The following is a 15,032-nucleotide window of genomic DNA, read 5'->3' as shown; positions in this document are numbered from 1 at the left end:
TTCAAATTGCCTGCCGTGCATTCAGCAACCGCTAGAGGGCGTAAAACTTCGGCAGAAACCTCAGCAGCACGAATAGGAAACACAGACGGAGGTTGAGAAAGAGGGAGACTGTTTCAGGTTCAGTTGCTTTATTCCTACAAACAACAAGCATTTCATTCATTCATGCATAGAGACTTTTCATTGTGAAAGGTAAGATAGATTGTTGTTCTAAAAAAAATAAGCATTCAATCTAAAAAAAAATGTAAGCATTCAATGAAAAGGTTTTCTCTTTTATACAGTATGACTAGGCAATTTAACGCAAAATTTTATTGTAATGCTGTAATGGCAAACCTGAATGTCGTTTTTTCGAAACAAACTTTTAATAAGTTGAGTTAGATATTAACCAATTATTACTGATTAGAGATATTTACACGCGCACTGGTTTCGGTTTCGTTTCTGGGTAAACAGAATGTTTGAATTGAGCATACTGTGACCATAGACATATCCCGCATACGCTTGTCATGCATTGATTTGGCTTGGAGAGACGTCCCTAATGTAGCTTAATGTACATGAAATGAAATAAATTCTTCCCATTATGAATAGTGTTTTGTTTTTAACCCAAACGTTTAAGTTTTATTATGCTTTCATCAAAATTATCAAACACTAAAAGTGACAGTCTCTATTCGTTTTTATAGCACTAAAATTATATCATACATATACTATTTATGTATTATTTTAAAGTATATTTCGTTAACTTTATTATTGAGACAATACTTTTTTTATAAATCCAAACCAATCTCCAATTAATATTTTCAAAATGGTAATTCCAAAAAAATGTATGTCGAAATGTCACAGGATATGACAGTGAATCAAACGTCTGAAAAAAACAAAATTTTTAGACTCATTCGATTCCATGAGGCGCTACACGATCTTATGACGTCAAAGTCCCGCGAGAGCGATTCGAGGAATCATACAGAAAATTCTGCTTACAATCACTCTCGCGGAACTTTGACGTCATCCGCTTGTCGGTTCTTGCGGCGCCGCATGAAGTTGAACTGGCCTAATATCTATGCGCTTGACAACTTTTTGTACGTTGACGTAAAAAATCATGATTTAAAGGATTTTGTCAACATTTTATTTTGTTTAATAATCATTTTTCTACCATTTGAGGAAAACGTGAAAAATACTTTCAAAGGTGATAAAATTCCTTAGTTGTACTGTATCTTCACATTCACTGTTTGGTAATGGTAAAGTTTTGTACTTATAAATCTTTCAATAAACATCAACATATAAAATGAATGTATTCTTCTTCAATAAGTCATAAATATTATTAAATGAAAAACCTACTTTAGAATAAGTAGACTAGCTATTTTGGACCAAATATTATTAATATATTTTTTTATTTGTTTTAAAAAAAATGTATAAACAAATACAAATAAAAAGTGGAATTACCAAACACATCATATTTGAGAAAAGTGCTAACAGAACGCATTAATGCACAAAGCTTAAGTTAATACATTTTTTGTCTATTTCCCCCCCATAGTTTGTCATCTTTCTCAAGAATAAACCAAATAAAAACAAGAAGAGGCGTTACCATGACTACCCAAACTTCTAAATTACCAGAGGAGAAAAAAAAGCAGCTCTGTGCGTTGTTGGGTGATGTGGATCTGACTCTTCTCTACAAAGCGTCTGTTCATGGATATAATGGTGCTGCTTTCCACAAGCTCTGTGATCGTCAAGGTCCAACTTTACTCGTAGCCTACAACAGCTCAGGCTACATCTTTGGTGGATATACGAGTAAAGATTATACTCAGAGTGGGCAGTATGTTAATGATGATGATGCTTTCCTGTTCTACTATCAAGGCAAAATCCCTGTGTGCATCAAAGTTAACAGTGGACATCACGCACGTATCGATGACTCCGGATGGCCCAACTTTGGTCAATACTTACACTTTTGCTATAACAACCAACCAACCCTGCATAACCAAGGGGGCAATGCATTCACCATTAATGCTACCTCAATGTATGGGAACGATGGGAACCTGACTGAATGCGAGGTGTTTAAAATTGAGCAGAGTACGTCAATCATATACTTATTGCATCTATTGTCAACATTAACCCAGTATGATGCTATATAACAAATCTTGAATGTTTTCAGTGTCTCAGGCCAGTGTTGAAGAGAAACCATGGAGGAACATTGCGTGGAAGGAAGAGTATGTTTTCAGTCATTTTTCTGTTGTGCATTTTGGTGTTCATCTGATATCAAATCTCTTAAATTATAAATATTTGATCTTTTTAGACGAAGAGAAGAGCTTGTGAAATCATTAAAGAACTATAAACCCCTGGTGTCCTCTGTGAACCGGGCCCGAATCCTAATGATCGGTCCTGTAGGTGCTGGAAAGTCCAGTTTCTTCAACTCCATCAACTCCATCTTCACAGGTTATGTGACCAACAAAGCCATCGCAGGATCTACAAGCACCAGCCTCACCACACAGGTACAAAATCATCAAAGCATTCATTTATTAAGAGTATTTAAATTTCTTCATACTTTGATTTGGTCCATATAACAGGTCAATGTTATCGTTTTGTTGATAGTTTCGCACATATCCAGTGAAAGATGGGCGTGAGGGAAAGCCATTGCCATTTGTGTTGTGTGACACTATGGGACTGGAGGAGCAGACAGGTTCAGGTCTGGATATTGAGGACATCAACAGCATTCTTCGAGGTCACATACCAGACCGATATAAAGTAAGACTTTACAAAACTATTTAGTTGTTTAAAAAATGCGTATCTAAAGTGTTTCATGCAAAATCCTCTCAATTTAGTTCAACCCCATGGCACCATTTGAACCCGATGAGCAAAAGTCCTCCAAACCTGCATCTTTAGAGCAGAAGATCCACTGTGTGGTGTTTGTGATCGACGCCACCAAAATCTCCCTCATGTCCAGCAAACTGGAGGAAAAACTTGCAGCCATACGCAAAAAAGTGATCTCGCTGGGTAAGTGAGCGAACACAAACCAGACACACAAAATGATTTAAAGCGTTCTTATTGGCCTAATATGCTTATCTTAATAATTCAGGTATTGCTCAGATCGTCTTGATGACTAAAGTAGATGAGGCGTGTCCTCTGGTGGAGGAGGATCTACAAAATGTTTATGTCAGTTCCTACATTAAGTCAAAGGTGAGATCTTCCAGAGCTGAAACTGTGTGATATGGAGCTGAAAGTGTGAGAGATGGACTGAGAGATTTGTATTGACTCTACAGGTACAGGAGGTCAGCTCTCGACTGGGTGTTCCTGTGTCTTGTGTGTTACCTGTGAAGAACTACAGTCAGGAGCTTGAACTGAACCTCAGCTGTGATCTCCTGCTCCTCACCGCTGTACAGCAAATGCTTCGGTCCGCAGATGACTATTTGGATGATATCAGTCCAACGGAGTGAAAGCCTCGTCTTAAAGACAAAATAGGATTGTTCGACAAAACAGTATTTTAAGATACATTCTCACCTGTATGTTTACAATAAAATAAATAAACTACAAACCACACAGCAAGAGTCAGAATACTGTTACTGTTTATTGAAACAACAAAAGGCGTCAAACAACATGTTATGAGACCATAAACCAAAAATTTACTGTCAGCAGGATGAAACGGCGGTGAATAATCCAGATTAATTTATATGTAAACCTGTAAATGCATCTTACAGAAGGAACATAGATCTGTTTCCCCATAGATCCTAATACAAAAACACCTGTAGCTGTCCCACTTCATATAATCAGTTAACATTACTGAAGTGTTTTGTAATTTTAATAATAATTAGTTTGGCATCTTTAAATCACAGTTTAAAGTAAATTTTTTGTACATTAGTGTAAATAAAACGTGTTCACAATATGGACTACTTGTTAATATGCATAAGGGCCATGCAGAATTTCCACTTTTCTTCGTGAAATATACAACACTTCATACTTTAATAGGAAAACTATGACCAAAATATGGACATCCAGACAAAGAGCATTGATTTAATTGTGCATTGTGTATGGCTTTAAAGTCACAAGAGGCTTTTCTCCAAGCTTTGACATGTTTGTGGTTTCTGCATGCCGTCCGTCATTTTATAGCGCATATACGGGACTATGTGTGACCAATGCGTTACACGTCAGCGTTAAGCAAAACTGATCTGAGAACAGCCTATGGCATCGGATGAGTAAGAAAGGACGGATATATGGTCTTGTGTGCTTTTAAGTATTCGACTATAAAGAAGACATATTCAAAAGTTGTAAAAAATAATAAAGCACTTTTCTTTCAGAACTGTACAAGATTAAAATAAAAATCGACGTTTAGTTATACACATTTATAAGACAAAACAATTACGTTTAGTATTTCTATATAGAAAAACAAATATGTATTTTTACTCGAATGCAGTATTCCCTCTTAACTAAAAACAACGCTTCTGCGCCTCGATCGACGATCAAGCTAAATTATGTTTAGTTTTTTTTCCAAATAAACAGTCCTGTTGTACAGTTACTATCCACTAGGTGGCAGCACTTCATCAGTTTCTGTCCACGATGACATCACACAGCTGTGTTTACTAGTGAGAAATACTAACAGCATCATTGACTATTAACTGTGACCAGTAGTCCTGCGGTCAGGTTTGGTCCATGTCACGTGAGGGAATACTGCATTGCCGTGTTGCGTTGCTAGTAGTGTTGTTGTTGTTTTCTACAGGGATTGGCAAAGCGGTAGGGCCACGCCCCCTTTTAAGTCATTGGTTAAGTCCTACTGGCCCTCCTTGGGTGAGGAGGGTGACTGGTTACCCGCTGAAGTCTTGAGAGAGCCCAAAGTTTTACTGAACCATGAGTTTTTGGCAGCTTGGACCTCGGTCATCAAAACTCCCCTTTGATGTTCCAGCTCCTGTAAAATCAAATTTAACCAGGTGTGATTTTAATAGCTAACCAATATGCACTTTATGAGACACATAGCTAGCACTAGTAGCTTAGCTGTCTAAGCATCATACTAAGCCAATAGCAAATAAATCCCTAACCTGGATTTTGCACTTGGCCTCCACCAGTTGGAGTTTAGTTTGGGCCAGTTCCAGTTCAAGCTCCCGGAGCTGCGCCTTGAGCGAATCCTTCTCCTCGTCCAAATCCGAGTCCCGGTTGTCCTGACTCACGGCTGGGATCTGTAAGGGTCCTTCTTTGCTGAATACCTCTCTACAGCGTTCACACGCCATCACTTTAGCCTGAACATTATATAGTGATGTTATGATGATGTCATGGATATGAACAATCCATGTATCGAATTTGAAAGGAAAATTGCTCACCTTGACTATATCTAGTTCTTCTTTTGTTGATGCCTGCTGCTTTTCCAACCTGGTACTTAACTGAGAACATATCTAAAAGACATATTTAGATGTTTATGTTAATAGAAATTATTTATATTAACATGATATGTTTTTTATGTGAGCACCGCAATGAATCCTGGAGATGAATGTAAGTGAACCCTTGTGTATACCTGTTTATATTCGGCTATGATGGCTGTTGTCTTCTTGATCTCATGTTCGGCTTTCTCCAATTCTCTTCTGAACACTTCCTTTAACTGAATACCAAATACACTGTCAGATAGTTGCAATAGTTATCAAATTAAAATGAAACCTTCTGGAAGTCATGATTTAATGTAAACTTAGTTCACTTTAAAAGAGCTTAACCCCTTAAGTGCCACAAATCCCTTCAAATGAATATAACTCTGGAATTTTTTGGTCTAGAAGCCTAATCTTGGTCTTGTTTTATAGAAGACACTTCAGGATTTTTCACAAAAGTGCAGGTGAAAATTTTAAATAAAAAATGGTTATAGCAGTTTAAATTTATTTTTAAGAAACAATCATATTTTAATAACATAATCATTTTTTAAATAAAATTATAAAAATGTAAATATTTCACAAAAGTAATCATGCAAACATGAAGCCATAAGTTTCAAGTAGTTGTGATCCAAATTTCAAGTTAAAATCACAAAATATTTTGTTTGTGTCACAGTTTTAGTGGTTTTACCAACAACGGCCACTAGGTGTCGGTTTGCTGCATACTCTTGTCACAAATTAATAAATTACTGTCAGTGCATTATTATTTATGCAAAAAGGTTTAAAATATGAAAACTACATTCTTAGAGCTTACATAGTTTGTCAACATTTTTGAAGATTTATAATTGGATATAGTGTTATGAATAATAATTAATATGCATTCCTATGGGGGGGAGGTCATGTAACAAAAAACTTTCACTACGTTATTTCTATCATTAGATGACCTTTAAATATGAAATCTAAAATATTAAAGCTTTCAATTGATATATAGTTTGTCATGATTGGATAAGAATTCACATGTGAAACACTGAAGTAAACGTAGGCGGGACAGTGACATTTAGCAGAATATAATGTTTTGAGGCACACTCTCTTCATAAGAATTTATTTTATAAAACACTGTTGAAATGTGTATTCTAGAGGGTTAGGCTTTTCTAATGACACAAAAATTTACTTTCAAAATATTGAAATAAACTTGAGAAACCTAGGTTGATACATAGTATTGGGAGAAGACATCACAATACCCCTTAAAGGGATAGTTCACCCAAAAATTTAAATTTTGTCATCATTTTATCACTCTCATATTGATACAAACCTGTATACATTAATTAGTTTTAATGAACATGAATTAAGATATTTTGAGTAATGTTTGTAACCAAACCGATCAGAGGTCCCATTGACTTCCATAGTATTCTTTTTTCCTACTATGGAAGTCAATGGGGCCTCTGATCAGTTTGGTTACAAACATTCCTCAAAATATCTTCCTTAGTAACAACACGTGAGATTTTTGGGTGAACTATCCCTTCCTTCCTTTCTTCATCAGAACCCAAACACAGATTTTTATGAAGTGTTGTTTTAGGTTTTCTGGTTACTATGGGAGTGAATGGGGAACGAGGTGGTGAACCAGAAAACCCTCCAAGCTTCAAGAACTTACTGAACTTTCTTTTAGTGGATATAGCTGCTGTTACACATAATTAAAAAGCCTAAAACTGCTTAAAAACAGTTCAGGTTCAGAAAATATATACTGAAAGAGAGACACAGGTCAATAATTTTTATAATAAATATACGTCACGAGTCGAGTAAATTTATTCGTTTAACACTTTTGGGTTATTTTGAAGCTTGAAGAGTCGGTCACCATCCACTTCTATAGTAACCCTAAACGATTAAAAAAATCTGCTATTGAAAGTTACTAAGGGGACTATTTTTGGCTACTGTGTAATTTATTGCGCCTGCTGCAGCCATGTTACGGCAGCAAAGTCCTTGATTATTACACCAGAATGAGAGTATAGTTCCTAGACATATCTGCCTAGAAAATCACAACTTTTAATTTTCCGTCTGTCTTAGTACACGATGTAACTACAGAAGAGTCAAGTTTTAAATAGAAAAAAAAAAATCGAAACTCTTTGGTTATTTTTTTGCGTGATGCTAATGGTCTAATCAGATTCAATGGATTGTGCTAAGCTATGCTAAAAGTGGTAGCGCCAGACCCGGATTTTAGCTGAATGGATTCCGAAACGGTAAAAATCAAATGTTTCACTCTAGGAGAGCTGGAAAATGAGCCTATTTTCAAAAAAAGTAGAGTGTCCCTTTAAGAGCATTTAAGGACATTCAGTATTTACAATGATGAGTCCTACCTGAGCAGTCTCTTCTTCTTGTCTCCTCTTTTCCTCTTCTGTTTCTACCAGACGTTGCTTTGTGTTAAGCAGTTCTTTGTTCAAAACATCTGCTTTGTCTTCTGCCTACAAATGCAACACTTATTAAAGGTCACATATTATGCAAAATACACTTTTACAAGCTGTTTGGACATAAATGTGTGTTGGCAGTGTGTAAACACAACAACCCTACAATAAAAAAGCCTCCTCGTTCTTTAATCCCCATTTAACCAAAGCAGTCTCATTAGCAGGGGCGCGCTAAGGATTTTGGGCCCCATGAAAAGAAACTTGACAGGGCCCCCAACACAGCTGAGACTTTTTTCATATTAATTTACATAAAATCATGCGCTTTTATGGTATTTTGACTACCAATGGGGTGAGAAAATTTTACCTGAATTAAGTGTTTAAGAAAAAAAGAAATCTTATTTCACAATTTTTTTCTCACCCCATTGGCAGATAATTTTGCTTGTTTTATGACCAATTTCACTTAAATTGTATATTAATTTGTCTTAAAACTAGACTCATTTACTTAGGTCATTTTGCACTTAAGCATCTTTATTTAAGAATTTTTAGATATTTCTACTGAAAAATAGACAAAAAAACGTCATTTTTTGCAGTGTTGAACGTTTAACTAAAACTGTGTATTGTTATTTTTCCAGCATTTTCTTGACCTAACATGGGGAGAAAATTGATTTCCCTTATCATGCACTTTTAACACTAGAACGGCCACCAGCAGTCATTTTAACCGCAACATTTAAACTTATGCATTGCAAAAAATGATTTTCAAGAAAAAAAATTCTTAGTATTTTTTCTTGTTTTCAGTAAAAATATCTAAAAATTCTTAAATTAAGATGCTTTTTCTTGATGAGCAAAATGACTCAAGAAAATAAGTCTAGTTTAAGACCAAAAATATTACATTCAAGGTATTTTGTGCATAAAACAAGCAAAAAAATCTGGCAATGGGGTAAGCTAATTTTTCAAATTTAGTGTTTAAGAAAAATGTTCAAGATTTTTTTTCTTACCCCATTGGCAGATTTTTTTGCTTGTTTTATACACAAAATCACTTAGATTTAATATTTTTGGTCTAAAAACTAGATTAATTTTCTTGGGTCATTTTGCTCATCATGAAAAAGTATCTTTATTTAAGAAATTTTAGATATTTTTATTAAAAAAAAAAATACTAAGAATTGTTTTCCTGAAAATCATTTTTTGCAGTGTGGTAATTATCTTAAACACTAGAACGAACAAGGCGTCATTTTGACCGTTTTGAAATTTGCATAGCCAATAACTTTGTCTAAATAAATCATAAAGCCTTGCTGCTCCCTGACTTTTCCTCAAGTTGATATTCTGCCGGCGCTATAAGTGAAGTCAAGCTGTGTTGCCTGGATTATACAATTTGGGCGGACTGAACCATTTTATGATAATTGAGAGGGGGGAAGGGGCCCACAGACGTTTGTGTTTCCTAAACAAATACATTTTTTTGATACCAGGAAACAGCAAATAGAAAAATTTAAAGTTAATCATTTTTACTATTAAATATTTTTTAGCGCCACAATTTTGGGGGCTACGCTGGGCCCCCTCTTAGTCGTGGGCCCCCGAGAATCATCATTGGTATACCCCCCCTTACAGCGCCCCTGCTCATTAGACATGCTGTTTTGATTCTCTTGTTAATGTGACATCACACAAACAAAACCCCACCTATGGCCACTGACTGACTGGTTTATTTGAATCAAAACCCTTTTCTAAATGTGTTTGTTAGCGCTAATGTGGCTAAAGAAACTATTGTCTCAAGACTGTATTCACATACACATTACTGTCTGTTGATAAGGGAGTGAGGAGCTGTAGCTCATTTGCATTTAAAGGTGCATGCATGAAAACCAAACCAAATATGGGCATTTTTGGCATGCTATAACAAATGATCTCTGGTGTATTTTCAGCAGACACATTCAAGGCACACCTGACACTTATATACAAACTCCAATCTTGAGATTTAGATACACGCAAAGTAAATACCTGGTCCAGATCACTTCTCAGCGCTATTTTACTGGTCACCAGTTCATGGGCAAGATCGTCGTTTTCCTGCTCCAGACGCATGCTGGCCTCCTGCAGTCGCCGGTTTTCTCTCTGAAAGATCACATATGTGGCTATTAGTGTATTTCACAGCCTGACAGAACAAATAGGAACAGGCAGACGGTGATAAAACTACTGTGGGATTTGCTGCAAAGCTTGCTGAACTGTATTTGCATAAGCTACAGACTGAAGTATCTGAAGCTTTTGCATGTAAGCCTAAAGGAGTAGTCCACTTTAAAGATGGGGTCCATTGACTTTTCATAGTAGGAAAAAAAATACTATGGTAAGTCAATGGGCCCCATCTATAAAGTGGACTACTCCTTTAAAAATGTCTGGGCAGGTCCATGTATGATTGTGTAAACCTCTACCTAAGTCCAATCTAAACAATTAAATTAACAATTTTCACATTGCAAAAGCAAAATCCTGCATGGCATCACTAAATTTTGCAGGTCTTAAAGGGACAGTACACCAAAAAATAAAAAATATGAACCAAACTGATCAGAGGCCCCATAGACTTCCATAGTATTCTTTTTTGCTACTATGGAAGTCAATGGGGCCTCTGATCGGTTTGGTCATTTCTCACAATATCTTCCTTTGTATTTACCAGAACAAACAAATTTATACAGGTTTTTAACAACATGAGGATGAGTAAATGATGACAGAATTTTCATTTTTGGGTGAACTATCCCTTTAACAATATTTTAAACGACTCTTTATGACAGGAAGCATCCGCTTGTCTCAAACTGCTTTCACGTGATACACACATTTCCTTATCATGAAGGGGAAACGCGGTCATATGACTTCCATTTATAAACACGCTAACACATACAAGCTTGTTGTTAGTTGAAAATGCACAGTTGTGCGCACGTGTTAAGTGAAAATCACAAAATTTCAGAAAAAAGAAGCAGAAAGGGCGAAAGCAGTGACAAGCGTTTGTTAGTATCCAATGAGCGCGGTGGGCTGAAGGCTTACCTGCGATGTAGACTACACCACAGTCTCAACACTACACCCACTAGAATAAGAACCGCAGTGGCTTTCACCATCCAGCACCAACAGCCAAATACAAAACTGCTTCCTCTCCCTGCCTGTCCAAGCTCCGCCCCCGCAACAGCTCATTGGTCAAACAGGGTGAGTAAGAAAGGCACGTTGGGATAATAACGTGAGGGAGGGAATCTGATTGGTTAAATGTGTGAGTAAAGTAAACAGGAAGTGACCGCAAGGAAACCACTGGGTAATGAAACTTCCTTTAATTTTAAACTTTGGCTTGTGAACATTCGTAGTTGCTTAGTTAAACAAATCTTGTCCCAAATTTGTTCCAAGTGAAGAACATAAAAGCTAAAATAAATATATTTATATAAAAAACAATAATAAAATGTAAAATAAAAAAAAGATAAACAGTAAAAATGCAACATCATTAATATGCATTAAAAAATATTGCTTGTATTTATTTACAGCACCAGTGCAACAACTAAATAAATAAAGTAAAAACAACTAAAACATGCACAAACAAAAATGCAACAATTGCTTGTGTGCAAGCTGCTCTACGAAAGCTCTAGCTTATGTAAAAAAATAAAACAAGGCACTTTTCTTCACAAAAATTAAAAGGTAAATACTTCAGACAAGCATCTAAAAAGTTCATCATTCAGTGAATTTTTGGTAAATGGTTCCCTCTCGGTCTCTTGCTGAGAGAGTTTGTGGTTTCCAGTGCAGCCCGCTGCACAGTCCTGATCTGTGACGGAAGGATGAAGGTGAGGATGACGATCGGGGGAGGCGGAGCTAAATCAGGTCCTTGCTTACCTGATATCGGTCGATGGGGTCTTCCTGCTGGAGCTGGCTCTCTCGGAGCGACTGGTACTCCTTCTCAAACTTCTTCAGCTTCTTGGTGGGCACCTGAGGTAGAAGAGGAAATCGGTTTATTGATGGGTGCAGTCACACTATCCAAAAGATGTCGATACATTTCTCTGTATTTTTTACAAAGTGAAAAAAAATTCTACATGCAAAATGGCAACTTACATATAAGGGTATGAAGAACTGAAAAAAATGATTCATTCAGTTCACTAAATTTTTTTAAGGTAATAGGTTGCAATCAATTTATTTAAGCTACATTTAAACAAAAGTTTTTTATTTTATCTTATTTTAATACTTTTTTTGTTTAAATGTATCTTAAATAAATTGATTGCAACCACTTTAAAAATTGAGTAAATTGAATGAATAATTTTTTTCACGGTAAACACAACGGTTCATTATGTTAGGACCACTGAAAACATAGTTATGCGTATTATTTTTTCTATAGATCCTCCTAAAATGTACACATTGCACCTTTAAACACGCAATTCTTAAAGGATAAGTAAGTTTTCTTAAGAAAATCCAGATAATTTACTGACCAAGTCATCCAAAATGTTGATTTCTTTCTTTGTTCAGTCGAGAAGAAATTATGTTTTTTGAGGAAAACATTCTAGGATTTTTCTCATTTTAATGGACCCCAACACTAAACAGTTTTAATGCAGTTTAAAATTGCAGTTTCAAAGGACTCTAAACGATCTCAAACGGGGCATAAGGGTCTTATCTAGCGAAACGATTGTCATTTTTGGCAAGAAAAATAAAAAAATATGCACTTTTAAACCACAACTTCTCATCTTCCTCTGGTTGTGTGACACGCCAGCGCTGCCTCACATAATACATCATCACGTCAAGAGGTCACAGATGACGTATGCAAAACTACGCCCCAGTGTTTACAAGTGTGGAGAAAGAGGACCGTTCTGATGTTGTTGTATGTGGAATGATACTAATTAATGTCTTTGTGTCAGTTTATTGTTTAAAATGGTCCGCAAAGGTGCGTTTCATATATGTAACACGTGACCTTTCCATGTCATTACGCAATTACGTGAGATCGCGCTGGCTCGTCACACAGCCGGAGGAAGAAGAGGAAGTTGTGGTTTAAAAGTGCATATTTTTTATTTTTCTTGCCAAAAATGACAATCGTTTCGCTAGATAAGACCCTTATGCCTCGTTTGGGATCATTTAGAGACCTTTGAAACTGCAATTTTAAACTGCATTAATACTGTTAAGTGTTGGGGTCCATAAAGTCCATTAAAATGAAAAAAAAAAAACCTGGAATGTTTTTCTCAAAAAACATAATTTCTTCTTGACTAAAAAATTATGTTAAATTATGGTGAGTAAATTATCTGGATTTTTTTTAAGAAAATGGACTAATCCTTTAACTTATGCTTATACTGCCACCTCTGTTTGAAACATAAAATTGCAGGCTACCTTACACACTTATTTTTTAGCGAGTTGATGTCAAGCTTACATTTCCTGCAAAACCGTACCCAACAGCTTAACCTATAAATCATTACTATAAGTTTAGCTTTGAGGTAAAGTAAAGAGACGGTTTTGATCATTAACTTCTTATGTGCTTGCTCATTGACTCATTTTTGTTCACTTTTAACCAAATTGCAGCTTTAAAGGAGACATTTCACAAGACTTTTTAAGATGTCAAGCCTTTGGTGTTCCCAGAGTACATATGTGAAGTTTTAGCTCAAAATAACACACAAATAATTTATTATATTGAAAATAGCCACTTTGTAGGTGTGAGCAAAAATGTGGCGTTTTTGGTTGTGTCCTTGTAAATGCAAATGAGCTGATCTCTGCACTAAATGGCAGTGCCGTTGTTGGATAGTGCAGATTAAGGGGTGGTATTATCCCCTTCTGACATCACAAAGGAAGCCATATTTCAATAAGCTATTTTTTTACATGCTTGCAGAGAATGGTTTACCAAAACTAAGTTACTGGGTTGTTGTTTTTCCATTTTCTACTGGGGACCCAATTATAGCACTTAAATGTGAAAAAAGTCAGATTTTCGTGATATGTCCCCTTTAAGATGACAAACAACCATATCTGAACAAATTGTACAGTCCTAAATGTTGTTTCAACATACATACTACACAACCCACTAACACTGGAATGCAAAATACGCAGTAATACTACCGTATGTCTAAAAAAACTAATACACATTGCTATGAGCTTCCACAACATGCTGGATTAAACATCTACAGACCTACATTATTGCAAAACTGTGCTTTTGGATCTAAGCAATAATGCGTGTGGATAAATACTACAAACATGATCCTAAAATGTCTCCAGGGCCTAAAAAAAGAGCCGGGCCCTGTTCGTTGCTATAGCAACCCAGTTAAAGTTACTATGGTGTCTCTGAGGGTGGAGTTAGTCCTCAGAGGCTACTCATCCGGGTTTACACACTGGCTTACTGCAGGGGAATTTGTTTATTACAATCCTCATATGGCAGGTTTGGGATCAGCTGTGGTACTACAGACATAATAACGTTATCCAGCCACAGTAACACGGTTTTTAGGGTTTCAGCGCAACAAGTTTGCGTTTTTTTAACAGAAAAGAGATGACTCGGCTTCAAAACAGTCCTACAAAGTGTTTTATTTGGGAAAGCCTCTTATCAGGAACTGCATCACCGCTCCTGAACAGCAGCACATTGTTGACTGGATTTCAAGGCACCATACAGTGTGTCTGACCCCTGACCTCTGTGAATTTACGGAGGGTCTGCTGACCAGCACAAAAGCTGGCTGTACCGAGGAGGACCGTGAAGATGTGGCTCGCCGGAGCGAGACGTCAAATATGGTTAGGAAGCAGTGCCACTTGTGCTTTCACTGAAGCCACAATGAGACTTGTCTGAAGTAAACGCTTGTGTGAAAGTGGTTGCAGTGATGACAAGGCAAAAGCTGATTGGTCGAGGCTCAGTTAACATGAAAAGGCAAGCTCTGAGAAATGCAAATCTCTCAGGAGATAAGAAACAAATGATTCAATTGATTTCAAATACAGTTCAGGGAAAAAGTAAGACCTAAAGATAATGTGAGTGATGCTTGCCTGTGCAAAAAAAAAAACTATGTGGTTGCTAAGATGCTCTGATATGTGTTAGGGGATTGCTATGTGGTTTCTATTGTGGTTGCTTACTAGGTCAGGGAGAGTCCAAATCCAGGTGCTTAGATTAAGCTCAGGAATTTTAATGTCTGTGATAAATGAAAACATTGAAGGGTTACACTGCAAAAAAAAAAAATTCAAGAAAAAAAATCTTAGTATTTTTGTCTTGTTTTCAGTAAAAATATAAAAAAATCTTAAATTTAGATGCTTTTTTTGATGAGCAAAACGACCCAAGAAAATAAGTCTAGTTTTTAGACCAAAAATATCACATTTAAGTGATTTTGTGTATAAAACAAGCAAAAAAATCTGCCAATGGGCTAAGCAA

At 36.2% G+C, this 15,032-nt stretch overlaps 2 protein-coding genes across 6 annotated transcripts in view; one reads left to right on the top strand and one right to left on the bottom strand.

Moving 5' to 3' along the window:
* Positions 1-34: 34 nt before the first annotated feature.
* On the top strand, positions 35-3,519 carry LOC135727769 (interferon-induced protein 44-like). Of its 2 annotated transcripts, none has more exons than XM_065245784.1 (8): positions 35-189; positions 1,541-2,055; positions 2,138-2,192; positions 2,279-2,474; positions 2,575-2,727; positions 2,805-2,976; positions 3,059-3,159; positions 3,243-3,519. In XM_065245784.1, exons 2-8 carry the CDS (start codon positions 1,575-1,577, stop codon positions 3,414-3,416), a joined length of 1,332 nt encoding a protein of 443 aa, XP_065101856.1. In that variant the 5' UTR covers positions 35-189; positions 1,541-1,574; the 3' UTR covers positions 3,417-3,519. The 2 variants fall into 2 exon arrangements, with proteins under 2 accessions (XP_065101856.1, XP_065101861.1); XM_065245789.2 differs by having other exon boundaries at positions 57-189; positions 1,523-2,055.
* A 9-nt stretch (positions 3,520-3,528) lies between these two features.
* Positions 3,529-15,032, bottom strand: part of rabgap1l (RAB GTPase activating protein 1-like) — a 119,411-nt gene continuing 107,907 nt past the window's right edge. For all 4 annotated transcript variants that reach the window (XM_065245649.1, XM_065245658.2, XM_065245676.1 and 1 more), the window contains 7 exons: positions 11,558-11,650; positions 9,704-9,814; positions 7,673-7,777; positions 5,480-5,563; positions 5,289-5,360; positions 5,010-5,207; positions 3,529-4,879 (listed from right to left, as the gene is read on the bottom strand). In XM_065245649.1, coding sequence (XP_065101721.1) covers positions 4,745-4,879; positions 5,010-5,207; positions 5,289-5,360; positions 5,480-5,563; positions 7,673-7,777; positions 9,704-9,814; positions 11,558-11,650 — 798 coding nt within the window. In that variant the 3' untranslated portion in view covers positions 3,529-4,744. The remainder of the gene's footprint in view (positions 4,880-5,009; positions 5,208-5,288; positions 5,361-5,479; positions 5,564-7,672; positions 7,778-9,703; positions 9,815-11,557; positions 11,651-15,032) is intronic.

Source organism: Paramisgurnus dabryanus, chromosome 24 (assembly GCF_030506205.2).
Source record: "Paramisgurnus dabryanus chromosome 24, PD_genome_1.1, whole genome shotgun sequence".
NCBI classification, from domain to species: Eukaryota; Metazoa; Chordata; class Actinopteri; order Cypriniformes; family Cobitidae; genus Paramisgurnus; species Paramisgurnus dabryanus.
Note: the sequence above shows the minus strand (reverse complement) of the source record. Positions and strands in the feature narration are given on the sequence as shown.

Coding starts and splice junctions, on each gene's coding strand:
- LOC135727769 (XM_065245784.1), top strand. CDS start 1,575: ATGACTACCCAAACTTCTAAATTACCAGAGGAGAAAAAAAAGCAGCTC. Junction 2,056..2,137: donor GGTGTTTAAAATTGAGCAGA/GTACGTCAATCA, acceptor GAATGTTTTCAG/TGTCTCAGGCCAGTGTTGAA. Junction 3,160..3,242: donor GTTCCTACATTAAGTCAAAG/GTGAGATCTTCC, acceptor TTGACTCTACAG/GTACAGGAGGTCAGCTCTCG.